At 37.2% G+C, this 20,177-nt stretch overlaps 1 protein-coding gene across 2 annotated transcripts in view; it reads right to left on the bottom strand.

Moving 5' to 3' along the window:
* Positions 1 to 20,177, bottom strand: part of LOC122809295 — a 328,407-nt gene that overhangs the window by 150,356 nt on the left and 157,874 nt on the right. For both annotated transcript variants that reach the window (XM_044080678.1, XM_044080677.1), the window contains exon 3: positions 16,404 to 16,667. In XM_044080678.1, coding sequence (XP_043936613.1) covers positions 16,404 to 16,542 — 139 coding nt within the window. In that variant the 5' untranslated portion in view covers positions 16,543 to 16,667. The remainder of the gene's footprint in view (positions 1 to 16,403; positions 16,668 to 20,177) is intronic.

The following is a 20,177-nucleotide window of genomic DNA, read 5'->3' as shown; positions in this document are numbered from 1 at the left end:
GAAGGTTTTCACTAGTGATCAAATTTGCTTATTGAGGCTGAGGAGGGAGATTTTCCAGTTTGGAATTTGTTCCTTTTTTATGATGACAAAATGATAGAATTGTTATCTGACACTAATTTTTATTAGGCAGTGATTTATTTGGAGGTTATAAAAGCTTACTCGTTTATTGAGTCTCAGATTGAAGAATGGTTTTACAGTGATAGGATAACAGAATCCACTAGGAAATATTTAAGAATTCAGAATCCTAAAGCAAGCCGAATTTTTGGCTTACCAAAAATTCATAAGGATTTAGATGACCTCCAATTAAGACCAGTCATTGCCAGTTCAAATAGTAAGACCGAAAGTATGGTTATTTTTGTTGACAAACATCTTCAGAAAATAATTTATTTGAGCAGCACATATATCAAAGACACTTTTGATTTTATTAAAAAAGGTCAAAGAAATCATTATTTTTGAAAATGATTTGTTAGTGACTATGGAGATTAGATCTCATTATACGTGAAACGAAATACTGAAGGGATGGAAGTTGTGAGACTGGAATTATTGAAATCTAAATTATTCTGAAGCAATACTGTGAGTTTTTGATGAAATTATTAGATTTAATTTTAAGTTATAACATTTGAATTCAAAAGCAATTTTTAATGTCAAATAAATAGTGTTGCTTTGGGGGCAGTGATGGAACTCAGTTATTCAAATATCTTCAAGCATGGGTGGGAAAGTAGATTTTCAGTTAATGTTGCGACTCTCACGCATTTTATTGACAATGTTTTTTTGATTTGGAGAGGGAGAGAGCAGTCCTTTTAGAAGTTCATTAATTATATTAACAGTATCAATTCCTATTTAAAATTTACTTGTGAGTATAACTTAACTCATATCAATTTTTGGGATGTTACTCTCTTTAAAACTGGTAATAAGCTGATCACTAAAATATATAAGAAGGAATTGCATAATAATGCATATTTGCATTATAAAAGTATGCACCCTAAAAAGAGAAAAGAAAATGTTGTCAAAGGACAACTTATGCAAATAAGTAACCTAAACCATAAGAGATGAGGATTTTTTTAGAAGAAGGTTTGAGTTTATATCATAAATTGTTGAACAGAGAATACTGAGAGAAATTAGTGTCTGATACTTTTACCAAAGTAAGTTATTTTAGAAATCAGGGAAGGATGGACACTAGTGAGTCTAAGGAAAGGGACTTAAAAACATGTATGCAAATTTAGAAGAGTATTGATGCGACAATATTATAAGTAATAATTGGAAGATTTTTAGTGGGTGTTCTGAGATAACTAAGGTAATAGGTGACCATCCGTTTTTTATACAAAAAAGTTGTATGCATTGCAGTTAGTACCCTCGGCCCATCTACTCTCCTCTGACACAGATTGTCACTTCTACCCACTAAAAGGTTTATAAGAACTGCTTATCATCCATATATAGATGTATTTAGGCAGCCCCCCTCAAAAAAACAAAAACAAAAAAAAAAAACAAACAAAAAAAATGTATTCCTGATGAAGGAAAGTATAATATTTAGGTTTTATACTTCCAAAAAGCTATATAAGATAAAGTACACAAATACTGGCAATTATAAATGTTGCATAATGGAAATGATTTTTTTGCATTTTTTAATGAATGATATAAGTCAAATTAGAATGCATTTGTTTAAAAGAATTTTTAGTTAAGACATACTTGACAATAATAATTGCACCTGCTGTAATAGGTATGCTGGTTATCTGGATTTGGTTAAGGTAATGGCTGAGTAGGTAGACCAGGTACAGGTAAGTATTACTTTTTTTGTTTTTTGATGGGGAAGCATATTTAGTATGGGAGTAAAACATTTAAGGACATTACATTATTGCAGATATTTGGTAGAAGAAAAATATGTGCCTGCAGAAATATATTTATACTGTTATTATACTAATGCTTAAGAAAGCATAACGTGTCTATATAGAGAACTACATCAGCAGGGAGCTGTCTAACGCTTATGTGATAACAGTAATTGCCTGTATAAATGGAAATGCAAGATATGTACTGGTAAAATAATAAACTGCATAGATATGCCTGAAAGCACAGGCATATATCTGCATTAATACACTAACAACTAGTTTTCCAATTCTTTAGATAGTAAGAAAAATATATATTTTTTATTTAATTTACATACTTTCATTTATTATTACATTATCTTGGATACTACTGAAATTACACACAGATAGTTTATGTAAGCCAGGAATTATTTAGTAGTGTATTAGTTGAATAAAGAAGGCCTTTTTTTTCAGAATTATAACTGCATCTACAACATGGCTTATGCAACTCAGGTACCAAACCCTGGTCAGACTGGAGGTTGGGGAAAGCGTGGGGGGGGGGGTGCTGCATTGTGAAGTGAATTCCAGCACATACTTGCTGAGGAATTATTATTGCACATGTGTTTTTAAGATAATGAATAAAAGTGACAATTCTGCCTGGTTCTGGTTTTCCTGATTCTTCACAAGTACCTTTAGTTGTATCAAACAAAACAAGACTGAAATAGAGGTTATATTCAGAATTATAAGCTATATATTACCTGATGACATAAATTAGATTTGTCATAGTGTGCAAATTCCATTTTTATGTACTACAGTGATGTAAGAAGTTTCCTTTCACAAGTAAATCATAGTATGTCAAAGAAAAAAAGGTTTGATAACTGACATCTGGCATTTGAAATATTTAAACTGATATTTTGCTATAACTTTTTGTTGTTAATAAATATTAACTGATAAAATTATTAAATATCAATAGGCACACTCGTGTAAGAAAAAAATCAGGGGTTTGTAATGACTATCCATCATTTAAATGTGTAAATTTGTTTAATATATTATAAATTTAAGGGGAAATTGTAAGGCTATATCAAATGACTAACTATTTTCAAATGAGATGTAATATGACTCTTTGAAATCAATTTTGTATGTTATTTGATACTGCAATTACAAGTCAGGCTGATTCGTCATGATTTTACAATGTGCTTAAGGCATTCTCAGAAAAATCTGATACTTAAGGAGCTTGTCAGTAAAACAGGTCACTAGCAGGTAGAATGTGTGGGTTAATACAAACCTCGAAAGATAAAATATACCAGTAAAAATGTTGCTAGTTTCCCCTAAAATAAGTTAGTACATCCCATTTATTAGGTATAATGTTTAAGATCTTTGTCTCTCAAACAAAAGGTATAAGGTTCAGTCCTGACCTCCAGTGATGTTCCTCCCACCTCCAAAAAATATGCTGAGTGTTTCCATCTGAAACTCTTCAAAGAATGGAGCTATGATGGCAACACAGACTCTACATGGTGCCCTATAGGGGGAAGAGTTGTACAGAACAACCACTTTGGGCATCTACTGTAGTGTGCAGTATGCTCAAAATAGGAGAACATCCACCACAGATTAAACATGGCAGCAGGGCTAGCCACCCAACTGTGCAAAATATGTCTCTAGGTAATCTGGTCGTGATAACTAAAGTCGCCAAATGGGCATGGGTATTTGCCAGTGAATAATGGGTTGAGGACCCGGCTTACTTTGACCTATGCCAGGGACCTGTGCTAACAGTGACCCTTTTGACCAGTATATGCCCACCATAAGGCCCAGCAATTCTGAGTCAATAAGCTACTGTCCAGACTGTATCCCTTTACCTAGCTTAGGTTACCTGGGATAGCTGTGTTGAGCCAAATCTGGATATAAAACTTGTCAAACATGAGCTAAGAATTGCTACAGCCCTTGTAGGTAAACTGACAGGATGAGGCTTGGAAGAATGGAGCTGTGGTGGCAACACAGACTCTACATGGTGCCCTAAAGGGGGAAGAGTTTGGGCATCTACTGTGGTGTGCAGTATCCTCAAGATAGGAGAACACAGATCACAGACTGTGCATGGTGGCAGGGCTAGCCACTCAACTGTGTAAAATATGGCTCTAGGTGATTTGGTCATGTTGAATAAAGTTGCCAAATGGGTATTGGTATTTGCCAGTGATAAATGGGTTGAAGACCTGGCCTACTTTGACCAATGCCAGTGGCCTGTGCTAACTGTGTCCCTATTGACCAGTATATATCCACCATAAAACCTAGCAATTATGAGTCAATAAGCTACTGGCCAGCCGGTATCCATTTACCTAGCTTGGGTTACCTGGGATATCTCTGCTGATCCAAATCAAGATGCAAAAGCAATGGGCTTGCCAAACATGAGCTAAGAATTGCAATAGTCAGTTTAGGTAAACTGACAGGATGAGGCTTGGAAGAATGGAGCTGTGGTGGCAACACAGACTCTACATGGTGCCCTATAGGGGAAGAGTTGTATAGACCAACCACTTTGGGCATCTACTGTGGTGTGCAGTATCTTCAAGATAGGATAACATGGATCACCGACTGCACACTGTGACAGGGCTAGCCTCTTAATGGTGTAAATTATGGCTCTAGGTGATTTGATCTTGTTGACTAATATCACCAAATGGGCAGGACTATTTGTCAGTGAAAAGTGGGTTGAGCACCCTGCCTACTTTGACCTATGCCAGGGACCTAACTATGACCTTATTAACTGTGACCCTATTGACCAGTTTACGCTCACCATAAAGCCCAGCAGTTCTGAGTCAATAAGCTACTGGTCAGCCGGTATACATTTACCTAGCTTAGGTTACCTGGGATAGCACTGTTGAGCCAAGTCTGGACATAAAACCAATCAACTTGCCAAACACAAACTAAAAATTTCTACAGTCAGTGTAGGTACACTGACAGGATGAGGCTTAGAAGTGGATGACATGATGGTAAGGAGGTAAATGGGCATCCTATGTATCCAGGAGACAAAATGAAAGGGTAGAGCAGCAAAGTCACTTGGTTTGGGTTGCAGTCTATTACTCATAAGGACAACAGGCTAGAAATGTAGTGAGAGACACGTGGCAATCAGACACCAGCCTAATGATAGGTCAGTATTCATAATCTCAGCCTATACCCCACAGCAGGGGTGTGATAATGAGAAAAAGAGTGCAATCAGACAGCAGTTGTAGGACCTACTAGATAAAGTATGACAACATGAATCGGTGTTAATAATGGGTGACTTGACTGCACATATTGGTATAGACAGAACAGGATATGAGGTCTGACTGGGTCCACATGGGTGGGGCAACAGAAATAAAGAAGTAGAAGCCTTTCTACACTTCTGTCTGGTAAATGGCTTGATAGTAGCCAACACATGGTTGAGAGAGAAATAGAGAGAGACAGTCACAAGATCATATGCAAGAGTGTCCAAAATACAACTGTGGTAGACTTCATCCTACTGAGAAAAGTGAAAAAGTCAGCCCACAGCATAAACCACTGGTTGCGACAATCAGCTGTAAGCAGTGGCCAGAGAAGACTCTAAGGTCAACAGAGACTAAGCTGAAGATCTGGAAGTTGATTAGAGAGAAATCAAAACAGTTCAAGGCAATACTTAGGGCTCTAGTACATCAAGAAGAGGAAATACATGGAGTTGAAGAAGAAGGGCAGTGCCTCAAAACTTAATGTTTAAGGACTATAGGACAGTTATGTGGCAGAACCAGATATGAAAATAAGGTACATAAGGAAAGCTGGTGGTGAAATGCAGAAGTCCAGGAAGTCAGGAAAAGAAAAAAGAAGTGCAGGAAAAAGTGGGAGATAGAAAAGACAGACCAAGCTAGGAAAGAATACTGTTTGGCTAATAAAAGGCTAAGACAGCAGATGCAGTAGCAAAGAACAAGGCATCAGAGGCACCCTACCAGCTTCTGGAAAGTGATTCAATAGCTAGCACAAATAAACCACATCAGGTTGCAAGGCAAAGACAGAATGATAAAGAAGGTAGTCAGACACCCTTCATAAGGGACGCTTGTGATAACTTGCTCAGCAGTCCACAAGATATCAAACAGATGGAAAGAGTACTTCCAGCAGCATCTGGATGAAGAAAAGCATACAGAAGCTGTGCTGTCCCATACACAGTCTATGATGAGAGGAGAGGAGGAGCTCACCATTAAAGAAGTAAGGACAGCACTAAATAAAATTGGGGGAAATGGCTGGCTCAGATGAGATGATAGCAGATATGATGAAGATGTTGTGTGAGATAGGGGAGAAATGGCTCCTGGGGGTACTCATAGCAATGTGTAGAAAAAAACACATTACAGATGACTGAGGAATAAGCACACTAGTGCAAGTGTTCAAGAACAAAGAGGATATTCACAACTGTGGGCAATAAAGAGGCATCACACTCCTTACACATTGCATGAGAGTCCTGGAGACGATGATTGATAAATAAATATGCAGACTAGTAGAAAGTAAAATGGGAAATGAGTGGTTTGGGTTCATTTCAGGAAATGACACATCTAACCTGATGTTTGCAGTGAGACAGATAGTTCAGAAAAACGGTAGAGATGAGGAAGCAGTCCAAATGGTCATTCCTAGACTTGGAGAAAACATATGGCAAGGTTTCAAGAAAGCTAGTGGTTTGAAGTCCCAGAAATATTGGTAGAATTAGTGCAGGTTATGTACAAGGACCCAATGACTCAAGTATGAACAGTGTTCAGTCTCACAGAAGCATTCTCAGTGGGAGTGGGTGTGCACAAGGGTTCAGCTCTGAGCCCACTGCGGTTCATACTGGTGATGGACCACATTATCAAAAAGGTCAGAGGGGACAGATCAACAAAGTTGCTGTATGCAGACAATGTGGCATTACATGAAACTAAGTACAGATAAGACAGTTGTAATGGCAGCAAATGGTGGAGTTCAGAAGAAGAAGAGAATTGAAAAAAAGGGAAAATAGTGGCACATGTCACCAGCTTCAAGTACCTGGGAAAGGTTGTTGAGGAGAAGAGAAGTTCTTAATGCGAAAGTTAAAACTAGAATCAGAGGTGCTGAAAGTAGCCACATACCAGGTGTAATATATGACAGAATTATGGCAAAAAACTGAAATAGTAAGGCATACAAAACAGTGGTGCGACCAATATTAATGTATGGTACAGAAACCTGGGTAGTAAAGGCAGAGCAGCTGAGGAAGTTACAGGTAATGGAAGTGAAGTACCTGAGACAGGTGGTTGGCTGCATACTGTGGAACAGACAAAGAAATTATTGTATAACAACGGAAGCCAAAATAGTTTCAATTGCAGAAAAGGACACGTGCAAAAAAATGCAAGACAATCTGGTGAGGAATATTTGGAACATACAGGAAGAAGGCATGAAGAAACAGTGTTATCCAGCAAAGAGATGGCTGGACTGTGTGACAGAAGACCTGTGACAGTCATGAGGGACTGGAGAAGAAGGTTAGATAGTGGCATTGAGTAGAGTGAGAGATGGCAACAGCTGACAGAGCACCCGAACCCCATGTAGAAAATGGGAAAAGGGGGAAATGATGAAGATGATGATGATTATGATGTTGATGAATTACGTCTTACTTGATAACAAGAAATGAAGCTGGGCATTCCTTTGTTATTATGGGCTATCATGACCAGTCATCTCTGATATGACTTATAATGTAAAAATCTGTAATTGCATCAAAGAGTAAACTGAGCTTATGATGCTATAAAAAGCACTGTGTTCTTGCTTTTAGTTTGAGAGATGGTACCATTTTTCACCTGTAATAGTTATGTAACTTGATGATCAACATGGAAAATATGTTATACACAATAAACTGGCGATATCTGTGACTGCTTCAAAGTGTTATTCTCACTTATGCATCACAAGTCTAACACATGCAAATGCAAAACATGTTATTCTAGCAACTTTCTAAGTTTATAACAGCAATATTTAAAATCTGTCCATTTTTGGGTCTTTTTCCCCACCCTACCCCTCATTATTTTTGGCTTTTCAAGTATTTTTGCACTAAGACAAGAGAGAGATAGAGATAAAAGAAAATGAGGAATAACTATAGTGATTAAATGCTTTTTTCTACCTTAACACCTCTGTCAATTTTATTTATGTTATTTTTAAACTGGGTACTGGACCTTTTCCTGTTGTAACCTGGCTGCAATGGCAAAGTTTCAATACCTTGTGATTATTATATTTCTTCTTTACGTCCACTTGATTGAAGACTTGATAGTAAGAGCCACCACTGTATAAAAGGGAAATTAAAAAGTATACCACAGCTTGTATTTTATGTGAACTCTAAAAGCGTAAACCTAAGCCACACTTAGAAAAAAGTACATCATATAAAAACAAACCTATGGCAAACCTGAAATGTACAAGTGAAAAATAAAGTACCACAGGCCACTGCAGCAGTTGCTCAAAAGATTAAATTTACAGACTGTTGATTAGCTGCATCCCATAGTTGAAAGCTTGATTTTCTGATTTTATTTGCAAGCAATTTGTGAAAAATTAAGTATTACTCTTTCTCTAGTGCTTTCAGTAATACAGTGTTAGTTTGCTATAATCAGCATAAAAGAAGTAATCCACTGAATAAAAACAATAATCAGATTTCATAAACAAACAAAATCCAAAAATAGATACTGTAGATAAACACAATGAAGTCTTTAGCATAGTTAGAGAGAAACAATTAGCAGCTATGGTACTTTTATGAAGGAAATATTGTTTGAGACATACATATCTATATATATATATATATATATATATATATATATATATATGTGTGTGTGTATGTATATAGATATATATATATATATATATATATATATATATATATATATATATATATATATATATATATATATATGGGTTCTGGACGTTTACTCGAATGAGCAAACGTCTGAAACACAAACAGCAGGGCATACTTACGCAAATGTTCTTTTCACCAGAGAAGCACTTTCGCATAAGTATGCCTGTTGCTGAGGCTGTACTATGGTGCGGGTAAGGGAAAATTCCCTTTTACCCACTGTAGTGCGGTCTTGGAGGGAGAATGTTAAAGTAGGGGGTGGTGTAGGGGGCACAGCCCCCCAAACGGGGAGTGTAGGGGGGCAAAGCCCCCTTTCTAAAATGTTAATGTAGTGTTCTTTTGTTTTTTTTTTTTTGTTAAAGTGTGTTAATTTATTATGGATTCGGATATTTGCGTATTCGAGCAAACATCCTAGATATATATATATATATATATGTGTGTGTGTGTGTGTGTGTGTGTGTGTGTCTATATATATATATATATATATATATATATATATATATATATATATAGACACACACACACACACTCACACACACACGCACTTAACAGATCTTGGTAGAAGACAATAAAAACATGCCACCAGTGCTACAGTTCACTTATCCTCAAAGTCAAAGGGAATTATTTTTTCTTTATTAAACTATAACTTTTTGGACAGATTCCCAAAATGTTAAGTGCTTATGAAAAATATATGTGGGGGACCAAACACAATAAGCAAACAGAAGGCATGCTAGTCCAATACTAAGGCTGTGGAACCCAACGTGATAGATTATCTATTTTATGCATTTTCAGAATAGCACAAAGTCAGTAAAACTACTCCTATATTTGGGTCTGTGTTAGTGCCATAGCACATAGCTCTCAGCCTTTTGCCTCCATTGTTATAGAAAAGCAAAAAAAATAAATAAATACTTGGAGTACCAGGGAAAAGATTATTAAAAAGTAAAAAAAAGCCTGTGACTGTAATGATTCTTTTTTTAAACACCTTTATTGAATTATCACTTCAGATTTAAATCATTGCATTTCTACCACATGTGCACAATCACTAAAAGACATCAAAATAAATCATTTTCTCAGTGACCACTAATGATTTCCAGTGCTGCTGTAATGAGTTCCCATCTACAAATGACAAGTTACAGTATTATAATATTCCCATTATATGAATAAAACACAAATTTTTGAAGTGAACTCAATATCTATAATTCATTGTGAACACTTTCAAAATAATTTCCAATACTGCTTTTATATTTTTTTACATTAAAAAGACTGTGTTATTCTAATCAATTTGATGTCTCACTTGAGTAATCCCAGGGTAATATAGTACTGTTAAATTTACGTAAATTCAGGGTTCTTCCATATTTTGTATGCAAATGAGGCCCTTTTATGTTAATCTCTGTGAGTCACAGTAAAACACCAATGTGTACAGCATCTTATGCATGTAATGGGTCTCAGCTTAACACTCATCTTCATGTACTTCATGCTTTTGCCTTAAAGGGGCAGTCCCAAAGATTCTTTGCTTTGATTCTGGTCTTTGTTTACATTTTTAGTCTGGCTTTCTGCTCATGTCCCAGCTTTGGCTCCAGGGGTTGGGGAGGGGTGCTTACAGGAAGTTTCAATGTTCTTAGTCAAATTCTGTCTCAAATTAAAGTTGTACTCACAACAGCTCTCACTGAGTCATTAGTTTCACCTGTGCTTTTATCTTCAGAGAAAAGTAGCCTTTCAGGAATAATTTTATGACCTCAGTTGCTACTGCCTTGCAGGAAAGCATATGAGCAATGCAAAGCTAAAACATCAGGAAACAGTTTTCTGTTCATTTTATTTGATATTTTATTTTGTGTGGATTTCTGAATGTCCTGTATTAAGTACTAACATGTTATGCATGACTGCCACTTGCTCTGTAGAAAGCATAAGAATGAGACAAGTTTCAAACAGTAATAGAAGCAAACTTTTTTTTCATGTTTTGTTGATTTCTGAATACTAGCCGAGTGTAATGCTTTCCTCGCCTGATTTAAAAAAACACGTGTGATGCCAACAAGAAATTAACTTTAAACAATGAAGTCCAACACTTGCCGTCACAACAGGGGCTGTACAGTACTGCAACCTGTGATAGTTATACATACTAATTCTAAGGCCCGTTTACTATGAAGTTAAGGGGAATACATCAATACACTGCTAAGATTTAGTCAGAATTCACTAAACTGTACTCTTTTGACTATACTGCTCGCAGTTATACTATGCAGAATAAATAAAGGAAATAAAGAGCTGCACAATTAAGATAAGCTTTTGACGAGTTCATAAATAATAAACACTGAGAGTCTTGCCTAACCACCCCAATCATAACCACATACAAAAAAGTAATAACCTTTTTCTTTCCCAATGATCGGGGACGAAAGCTTTGACAGGAACTGAATATTGTTAACTGCGTTCACCAGCAGGAATGAAAACAGGGCTGCATAAAGTAAATTGAAACCAGGAGTAGAGATGATGATACCATGGCTAGTGGGTGGTAACAACTGGGAGGTATCAGGACAATCTTCTTTCAGTCAGAATTTTAGACTCTGGGATTGTCCCTTTAAGTAGGCATGCAGTCAGTGTAAGTAACCTCTGCTAGCCTTATTTGCATATAGACATAGCACTGCTGTTTGATGATATCTGTTATGAATGTACGAAACCAGGGACTGTGAATACCAGCTTTAGTCTTAATCTTCAGCTTTGTTTTCCCTTCATCTTTTTAGCACATCCTGACTAACCAAGACTTCTCTGTAGTAATTGCAGTGGAAATAACTGTATTAAGCCATGAGGTTTCTAGATACTCCCAGATGCATTTTAGCATTTCTTAAACAAACCTTTTCATCTAATGATTGCCTCACCAAAAAATATAATTATGGAAAAAAATTCAGCCTTACTGTTCAACTTTTCGTATTTCTATATCTTTTCAATACATCCTTATGGAACAAGAGTTCCCAGTAATAACTAAATTAATTTGGGAGCTGCTAAGCACTCAGAAACCTTGTGGGGGGGGGAGGGGGTTAGAAATGTTCTGACGTATTTTTTAGAGCTTTTTTTCCAGCCTTTTGATACAATGATGACATGAAAAAAAATCATGCATATGGAAAAGAAATCCAAACCTACTTTTCTATTTCAAGGACAAAATTTGTTATATCCAAGTTTTAATATTCAAATTGACCAAATACCACTTCACAATAAACTGAAGACAAATGCTTTCAGATACATATATCATATCTGTGAATAGTACCTGCCCCCCTACCTCCCACTTCAGAGAAGATAATCCCTTTCTGTGTATCCCCTTATGGTGTTAAATTGGGTAAAATTAAGACATAAATGCCCACAGTCAAACTTTAAGGTACTACTGATATATTTATGCCTCCTCATTCCTTACCCCACCAAAAGACAGCCATCTTCTTTGAACCCTTTTTATTGTCAGACTGAGAGAAAATGAATAAAAAAAAACAAATAGAAAGAGAACAGAACATATTTGCCATCAGACATAAATAAACAGCATGCTTATTTACTTTCCCCCAAAAGATAGCCACCTGTATATGCATCAGATGTTTGATTGTGAGGAAAATTGAAAAAATGATTACAATAATATTTCCCAGCATTTTACTTCTAGAGACAGTGCAGTGCTCCTATAAAAGCTTTAGTGATCATCTGCACACCCTTCTGAGGTTTGTGAGGAAAGTTAAAGAAATAATAATCACCTCCACAAATACCCCTCCAGTCCAACACAAGATGTAGTGACCTCAGAGATTTGGGAGGAATTTTAAAAAATAATGACATTATCCCCAATCCCACTCCCCAAATAAATACAGAGACCTTTTGTGTACATCTGTGAACAAAGCTGGTTTTAAACTGGTGGGGTTCACAAGAGAGGTGACTACTAAACTCATGTCAGAATCCACTTATGCAGCCTTTGTGTGTTGGGGAGGGCCACTGGCTTCCCGAAATTCAGAAGGTCTGGGTATTCTATGATGCATTTATCCCTTATTTTTTGCAAGCTGATTGTTAAACTGAGTAAGTGACAACATGGTCAGTTACTTTCATCCAGACAACCCCCAGCAAACAGTTATAAACATTTCTACTTACAATTCAGATATCTGAGCATAGTAAGAAAGGATGGCCGTGTAATGTATTTCACCCTTGTTCCAAATAAACAGTTGCTACACATTAAAATATTGTTTTCTTCATATAATCACATTAGTCCTGCAAAACCAAAACAATAAACAAACCAGCAGGCAGCAAGCCATTTTTCTCCACAGAAAATAGTTATAGTAATTATACCTAATCTGTCTGTGTCTATAAGGTGTCCAGTTAAGTAGTCCATTGTACTTCTTACAAATGTACACTAGTCCTAGTAAACCATATAGTGACTGTGTAAACTGAGCAAATCAAAAGAGGGTTTCATCCAGCCAACCCTAGCCTCCACCCTTCAAGTTATACCCATCATGTATGATGGCTATGAAATATTATTTTACCTCCACGCATACCCCTCAACAGTTCAGAATTTTGCAGAATATCCAGATTTTTACTTCATACTTTTAGCCTGTTCCTTATCAAATTTGTGTTTTTCTTGCAAAAAGTTGAGAATTGAAGTCACTAAATAATGACATACATTTGAGTTTTAGATTTCATACCATTCAGAAAATGGATGCTAACACAAATCCTGTTATTCTAGCACATTTCCAAGCACAATATTTAAAATCGGCACCTGTTTTTGGGCCTTTGTCTCCCCCCACCCAAATTATTTTCACTTTGTCCAGATTTCTTGCTAAGAAGTTGAAAGGTATGCCTCTGTAGTCCATACTGTCCATAATGTATCATAGGTTCATAGGTTGGTATTAGGCTACTGGTCCTAGGGCCTGTACAAGCCTAGCCATTACAATTCCCTGGCTATTTCTTCCCACACTATTTACTTCCCTGGACCCCTGTCTAGCAGGGCGACTGATGTGATCCCTGGGGTGAATTTCCTTTCTCCCATCCAGTCATCAAGGTTCCTTTTGAAGAGGGCCAAAGAGGTGCTCTGCTTGACATGTATGGGCAGTCTTTTCCAGGGTCTGGGGAGTCTCTGGGTCAGGAACCTATCCCTCCAGCATGTTTTGTTTATTGTGATGACAAGGTTTAGATCCCTGGAGCATGTGGCTCTGAGGAATGGGATTTCTTTAAGTGTAGCATGTCCAACAGCTCTGGGTTTGACATGGCCTTGTATGTTAAGCAGAGATCGCCTCAGAGTAGATGATATGCAACAGAGTATAGCTGGAGTTTTTTAAGGTGATCAGCATAGGGCATCTGCTTTAGGCCTGTAATTCTTTTAGTGAGGTATTTCTGCAGCCTTTCCAGTTGTTGCAGATGTCTTGAGAGGTACATACCAAATGGGGCGTTGCATTCTATAATGGGTCTAATGAGGGATGAGTACAGTGGGACAACGACCTCCTTTTTTCTGGATAAAAAGCCCTTAGTGATGAGGTGTGCCACATAGAAGGATTTCCTGACTGTTGTGGCAATGTGGTTATTGAAGGTGAGACCACTGTCCACCTGTGTCCCTAAGTCTCTTATCACACTTTCGGTGTTTAGTGTACTGCCACCTATGTGGTATTTCATTGGTACACGTTTTTTCCCAAAGAGGATAACTATACATTTCTTGGCATTGAGCTCGAGCCCATGGCTCTGGCACCAAGCATCTGTTTCTGTAAGGCCCTTTTGTAGAGTATTGACATAATTTGGGGATTCAATAATGGCTCCCAGTTTGCAGTCATCTGCAAACTTTGTTAGCCAGATTCCTTTAGTTTTGGCCTGTACTTCAGAGAAGTAGATGCCAAACAAGAGAGGTCCCAGGACTGAACCCTGAAGTACTCCACTTGTCACTTGTCTGGAGCTGGATTTGGAGTCAGCTACTTTTACAGTGTGGGTTCTGTCAGTAAGCCAGTTGGCAACCCATCGAGTGACGTAGGGATTAATGCCCAACGTAGTAAGTTTATCTATGATTCCAGAGTGGGGGATGGTTTCAAAGGCCTTGGCAAGGTCCAGATAGGTTGTGTGGACTGCCTTACCCTCGTCCATGGCTCTGGAGACTGATTCGAAGAAGTCCATCAGGTTCAGGAGACAAGATCGGCCCTTCACGAACCCAAACTGGGTGGGGTCCAGTGTTTTAAGGATGCCAATGTCTTTGTTTATAAGTTCCATGATAATACGTTCCATGGCCTTGCAGATCAAGCTCATCAGACTGATGGCACGGTAGGTCCTGTGTTCCAAGGTGGATCCCCCTTGTGGAGTGGGATAACTGTAGCTGTGCGCCACTCAGTGGGCATGAAGCCTGAGGTGAGGGTATGATTAAACATGACACTTAGGTGAGGTGCCAGTTCATTTCATTATCATACAATTTGACACACTTTATTCCAATCTAAGTTGCTGCACACAAATCACAAAGTCAGATTAATATTTCCACATGTATCTGACAATCACTGCCAGCATCACTGTAAAAACGGTAAAGACAATTATATCACTGCTCCATGTCTACACAAAATAAAGTATTACCCAACATATCTGGTTGATTAGTCTGCCAGCATTATTGTAAAACTGGAAATAATATTTTTCTCACCAGCAACACACCATTTCCTTCCTATTTGTCCAGAATTCAGTAGAATGTCTCTGTCTCTGCCTCTGCCCTGTCCCTTGATATAGAAATATAGAAAAAAATTCCAAACTTGTTTAGGTACCTTCACACCTATATTTGAACACTGAGCGGTCTCGTGACATTACAACATTTACATTAGTATTAATGTAACTTGATGTGATGAATCATTTGGAGCACTGCTCCCCTGGACCACTCACTGTTCCATGGGCATATTTTTCCTTTTCTCCGGTAGAGGTGCTTTATTTATCTTTTAGAGTAAAGAAAAATTGCATTAAAAACAAAACAAAAAAATGGGGAACCATGGCACCCTAGGCAGTTGCCTAGTTTGCCTATGTGTAAGGCTATTTTATATAAAATATATATGTATACCAATAGATGTATCTATCTATCTATCTATCTATCTATCTATCTCTCTCTCTTTATATATATATATATATATATATATATATATATATATATATATATATATATATATATATATGGGTTCCAGACGTTTGCTTGAATGAGCAAACGACCGAAACCCAAACGGCCGGGCATACTTATGCAAAAGTGCTTTTCACTGAAGAAGCACTTTTGAGTAAGTATGCCTGTTGCTGAGGCTGTACTACAGTGCAGATAAGGGAAAATTCCATTTTCCCCACTGTAGTGTAGTCTTGGAGGGAGAATATTAAAGTAGGGTGGGTGTGGAGGGCATAACCCCCCACATGGGGGTGCAGGGGGGCTTTGCCCCTGCTAAAATGTTAATGTAGTGTTTTTTTTTGTAACACGCTTTAACGAAAGCTCTTTCTCGATAAAAGCACTTTCGTTAAAGTGTGTTCGGTTATTATGGATTTGGACATTTGCTTAATCGAGCAAACGTCCTATATATATATATATATATATATAGACAGACAGAAGCATACATACAGAGATATATGTAAAGAAACTAGACGTGGAATAAGGATAGATTCTTAAAGTCATTAAAAATACTTAAATTGGCTGTGTATTTCCAAAGTAAAGGCAGCTATTGGTAGACCTAAGAAAGTCTCACATTCAGCATTGACAGAAAATGATAAAGAAATGTGTTATGGAAACACATAATTTTATTTATAACATTATTCTCATACTAAACAGAATGAAAACTAGTAATTCTCCTTACCTGACAATGTTAAGTTGTAGACTGCAGTTTTACAACAGTTTTCAGTTTTTACCCTACAGAGGTAACGACCTTCATGCTTCTTATCCAATCCACAGATGGACAGACTTTTATTTTGTTCTGTGATGTAGAGCTCAGACATTTTTATTATGTTTACTATTTTAGTATTATTAAACTGCCATTCAACACTCCAGTTGGAAGTGATATTGAATTCACATTTCAGAACCGTACTAGTTTTCTGACATGTATCGTTCTTTGATACTGCAACTGAAAATAGAAATATTGTTAAAAAAATAACATTATATAAGGTATACATAGACAATACTGAATAAACAGTAGCAGAAAATGAATATTTTGATATAGAGAGTCCTCAAAATCATTCTTGATGTCTCATTTCCCAAGGGCTTTTTTTGTCTACTTGATAGGCTGTGCTAAATAACATATTTAAATAATAAATGCATCAACAATATATCATACTGCATGATTTAAGGTGAAATGTAAGGTGTTTACTAAGGTCAAAGGTTTGGTCAAGTTTGCAAAGCTTCATATCACCGCATCCAAATCAGTGTGTACAGCACATCCAACCTTCTGCAGCAGTGTCCAATACCTAAAAATGTGTTTGTTGCCAGTAACACCAAAAGACAGTAATGATTAATTATACCATAAGATGAATATATGCTTGATGATAAATGAAGCCATGAAAACAGTGAAGTGTTCCAGACCTATCAACCAAGCATTGTCAGATAGAGTGCAATGTACTAGCATATACATAGATTCCTTTATATTCCAAGGTCACGTGATCAATCTCTCCTTGCCAGTACACTTCAGTCAGTCCTGGAGTAAATGTGTAGATACCCATCTAGTCATCTAGTTTATGTTTGAAGGAAGATAGTGAGTCACACGGCTTAACATACAGGAGAGTTTATTCAAGATGTTTTGGAGGAGCTGGGTTATAAACTTGTCCCTCCATCATGTTTTATTTATCTGTTGGTGAAGATGTAGGTCTCTAGTTTTAGTGTTGGTAGATATATTTGACTTGCAGAAAAACAGGAGGTCCGGGATAATGAGGCCTCCATGGGTGTGATAAGCAAGACAGAGATCTCTTCTTAAAAGTGCATAATACACTGAATAGAGGGCTAGAGCTTTCAGCCTCTCTTGGCAGCTCATTGTGTTTTTCTAATTGTTTGATATGTTTAGTGCGATACATCCAAACTGGCATTGTTTTCAACATTTAGTCTGATCAATATTGAGTGTAGGGGCGAAATTACTTCTTTACACCTTAATGATATTCCTATGACAATTAACTGTGCTAAATGAAAGGATTTCTTGACAACCATTGTTACACGATGGTAAAAAGAGAGGGAGCTATCAACACAAGCGCCTAGGTCCCTAACTCATTTTTATTTTGTAGAGGCATGTTGTCCAGATGGTATGAAGAGGCCTACCAAAAGCAATGATAATATACTTTTTAGCATTTCATTTGAGTCCAGTTTTTTAGAACACCAAGAGTTTACCAGGGTGATTATCATAGGTTGACTTAACAATAACACTCAGTTTACATTTGTCTTTAGACTTTGTTATCCAGAGGCCCTGGTTCTCTGCTTGGATATCTGAGAATTAAAAGCCAAAAATGAGAGGTCCTAGCACTAAGCCATTATGGACACTGTCTAGCTGTCTGGTCACTTTAACACTTTCTGATGAAGCACCTCCTGCTCACACTGTGTGGGTTTTGTCTTTCAGACAGTTTGCTATCCATCTTACTATATACAGGTAGATTTTTAAAACATTTATCTTTTATATTATACCAGCATGAGGAATGGTTTCAAAGGCCTTAGCCAGTTCAAGATGCTCTGCATACAATACGTGGCCACCATCTACAGACTCCATTACCCATCAATGAAATTTACCAGGTTAAATAGAAAGGATCTAACCTTCATAAAACCAAACTATATAGAGTCAGTTTTCTAAATAGATTCCTGACATCACACTTCACAAGGTCACTTGAATGTTTCATGTCTTTGCAGATGAGCCTTGCAAGGCTATTTCTGTAATTATCCCAGTTAGTTGTAAGGCTATACTTAAGGAGGGCATCACCAGTGCCTTGTGCCAAAACCATTCACTAAACTTAAGTTAAGCAGTTTGATGAGTATGCTTGCAATGGTACATTAATACTATTAATTAAATAACTAGGTATACTGTCAGGTCCCACAGAGGAAGTATTTTCAGTCTTGGTTAGCACTATCAGTAAATGATCTTTAGAGATAATTGAGATCCAGGGAGGTTTGGTCATAAGTAAATTTAAATATTTCATTGGTAACCATTAGAAATATCGGGACCTGCTAGACTGAGTCCTGAAATACAGAGACTGAATGGCTGTTAGCACTCGGTATTTCATGTGCAACATTTCAATAGGAAGCCTTTTCATCACATAGAAGGCTGACATTAACATATTTGAAGTTGTGAAATTCATAAGGGTTTGCTGTAGGATCTTTTGAGAGTCTAAAGGAAAATTCAAAAGTTTATGGTCAAACTTCACTGAGGAAGAGGACACCAGAGGAAGAATGCAAGGGACTGCCATATTTGTAATTATCAGTAAAGAATGCTGTGCCCTGTAGTAGATTTACTTACCAGCTGCTCAGTTCTTGTTTTTTAAGTCTAGGAGTATGTGGGTATATCCTACATTGGAGCTATAGCTGTCCCAGTTTATTAAAGGGTATCTAAAGTCATCGAAAATAAGGGAGTTTTTGCTAATAGGGAGAAAATTTAGAACACTGAGGCATCTTGTGAGGTCTTCAGTGGACAAACAAGGTATCAGTTGATAATTAATCCAACCTAAAATTATATATAGATATATATATATATATATATATATATATATATATATATATATATATATATATATATATATATATATATATCATCCTCCTTTTAATCACTTTTCTATATGGGGTCACTTGGCATAATGTTAAGGTCCTCATCTTCCATGCACAAAGTAAAAGGTTCATTTCTGACTTTCAGACAATGCCTGTATGGAGTTCACCTGTTCTCCCTATGACTCTGTGGGTTCTTCCCACATTCACAAAACATGCTGAGTGTTTCTATGTCAAACATAACCATGAATGGAGCTCTGGGTATTACCAGCACAGACTCTGCGTTGCACCCCATAGTGGGAAGAGTTTTATAGATCAATTGCTTTGGGCATATACTGTGGTACACAGTATCCTCAAAACTGGAGAACATGATTACAGACTGCACACCATGGCAAGGCTAGCTACTCGATGATGTAAAATATGTCTGCAGGTGATTCTGTCACTGACAGGAAGCAACTTAAAGTGAACAACATGATGGTAAGGAAGAAACTTGACATCCTATGTATCCAGGAGACAAGGTGCCATTTGGCTTGGGTTCTAGAGTCTACTACTCAGGAGAAGGACAGGCTAGAAATGCTGTGGGCATTGTGGTGAAGGAAAAGCTTTAAAAGGCAGTGAGGGATGTCATCAGAATTAGTGACAGACTCGTGGCAATCAGACTCCAGCCTTATGATAGGGCAGTATGCATAGTCTCAGCCTGTGCCCTACAGAACAGTTGTGATAGTAAGGAAAACAGTGCATTTGGAAAGCAGTTTCATGATATGTTAAATAACACAGCAGGACAACTTGAATTGGTGCTGATAATGTGTAGCTGAATACATGCATCTGAATAGACAGAGCAGGATATGAGGATTGCATGGGTCCACATGGGTGGGACAACAGAAATAAAGGAGGAAAAGCCATTCTA

This window comes from Protopterus annectens, chromosome 8.part0 (assembly GCF_019279795.1).
Source record: "Protopterus annectens isolate FY-2018-M chromosome 8.part0, PAN1.0, whole genome shotgun sequence".
NCBI lineage: Eukaryota > Metazoa > Chordata > Ceratodontiformes > Protopteridae > Protopterus > Protopterus annectens.
The sequence above is the reverse complement of the archived record's forward strand: the minus strand, read 5'-3'. Positions and strand labels throughout refer to the sequence as shown.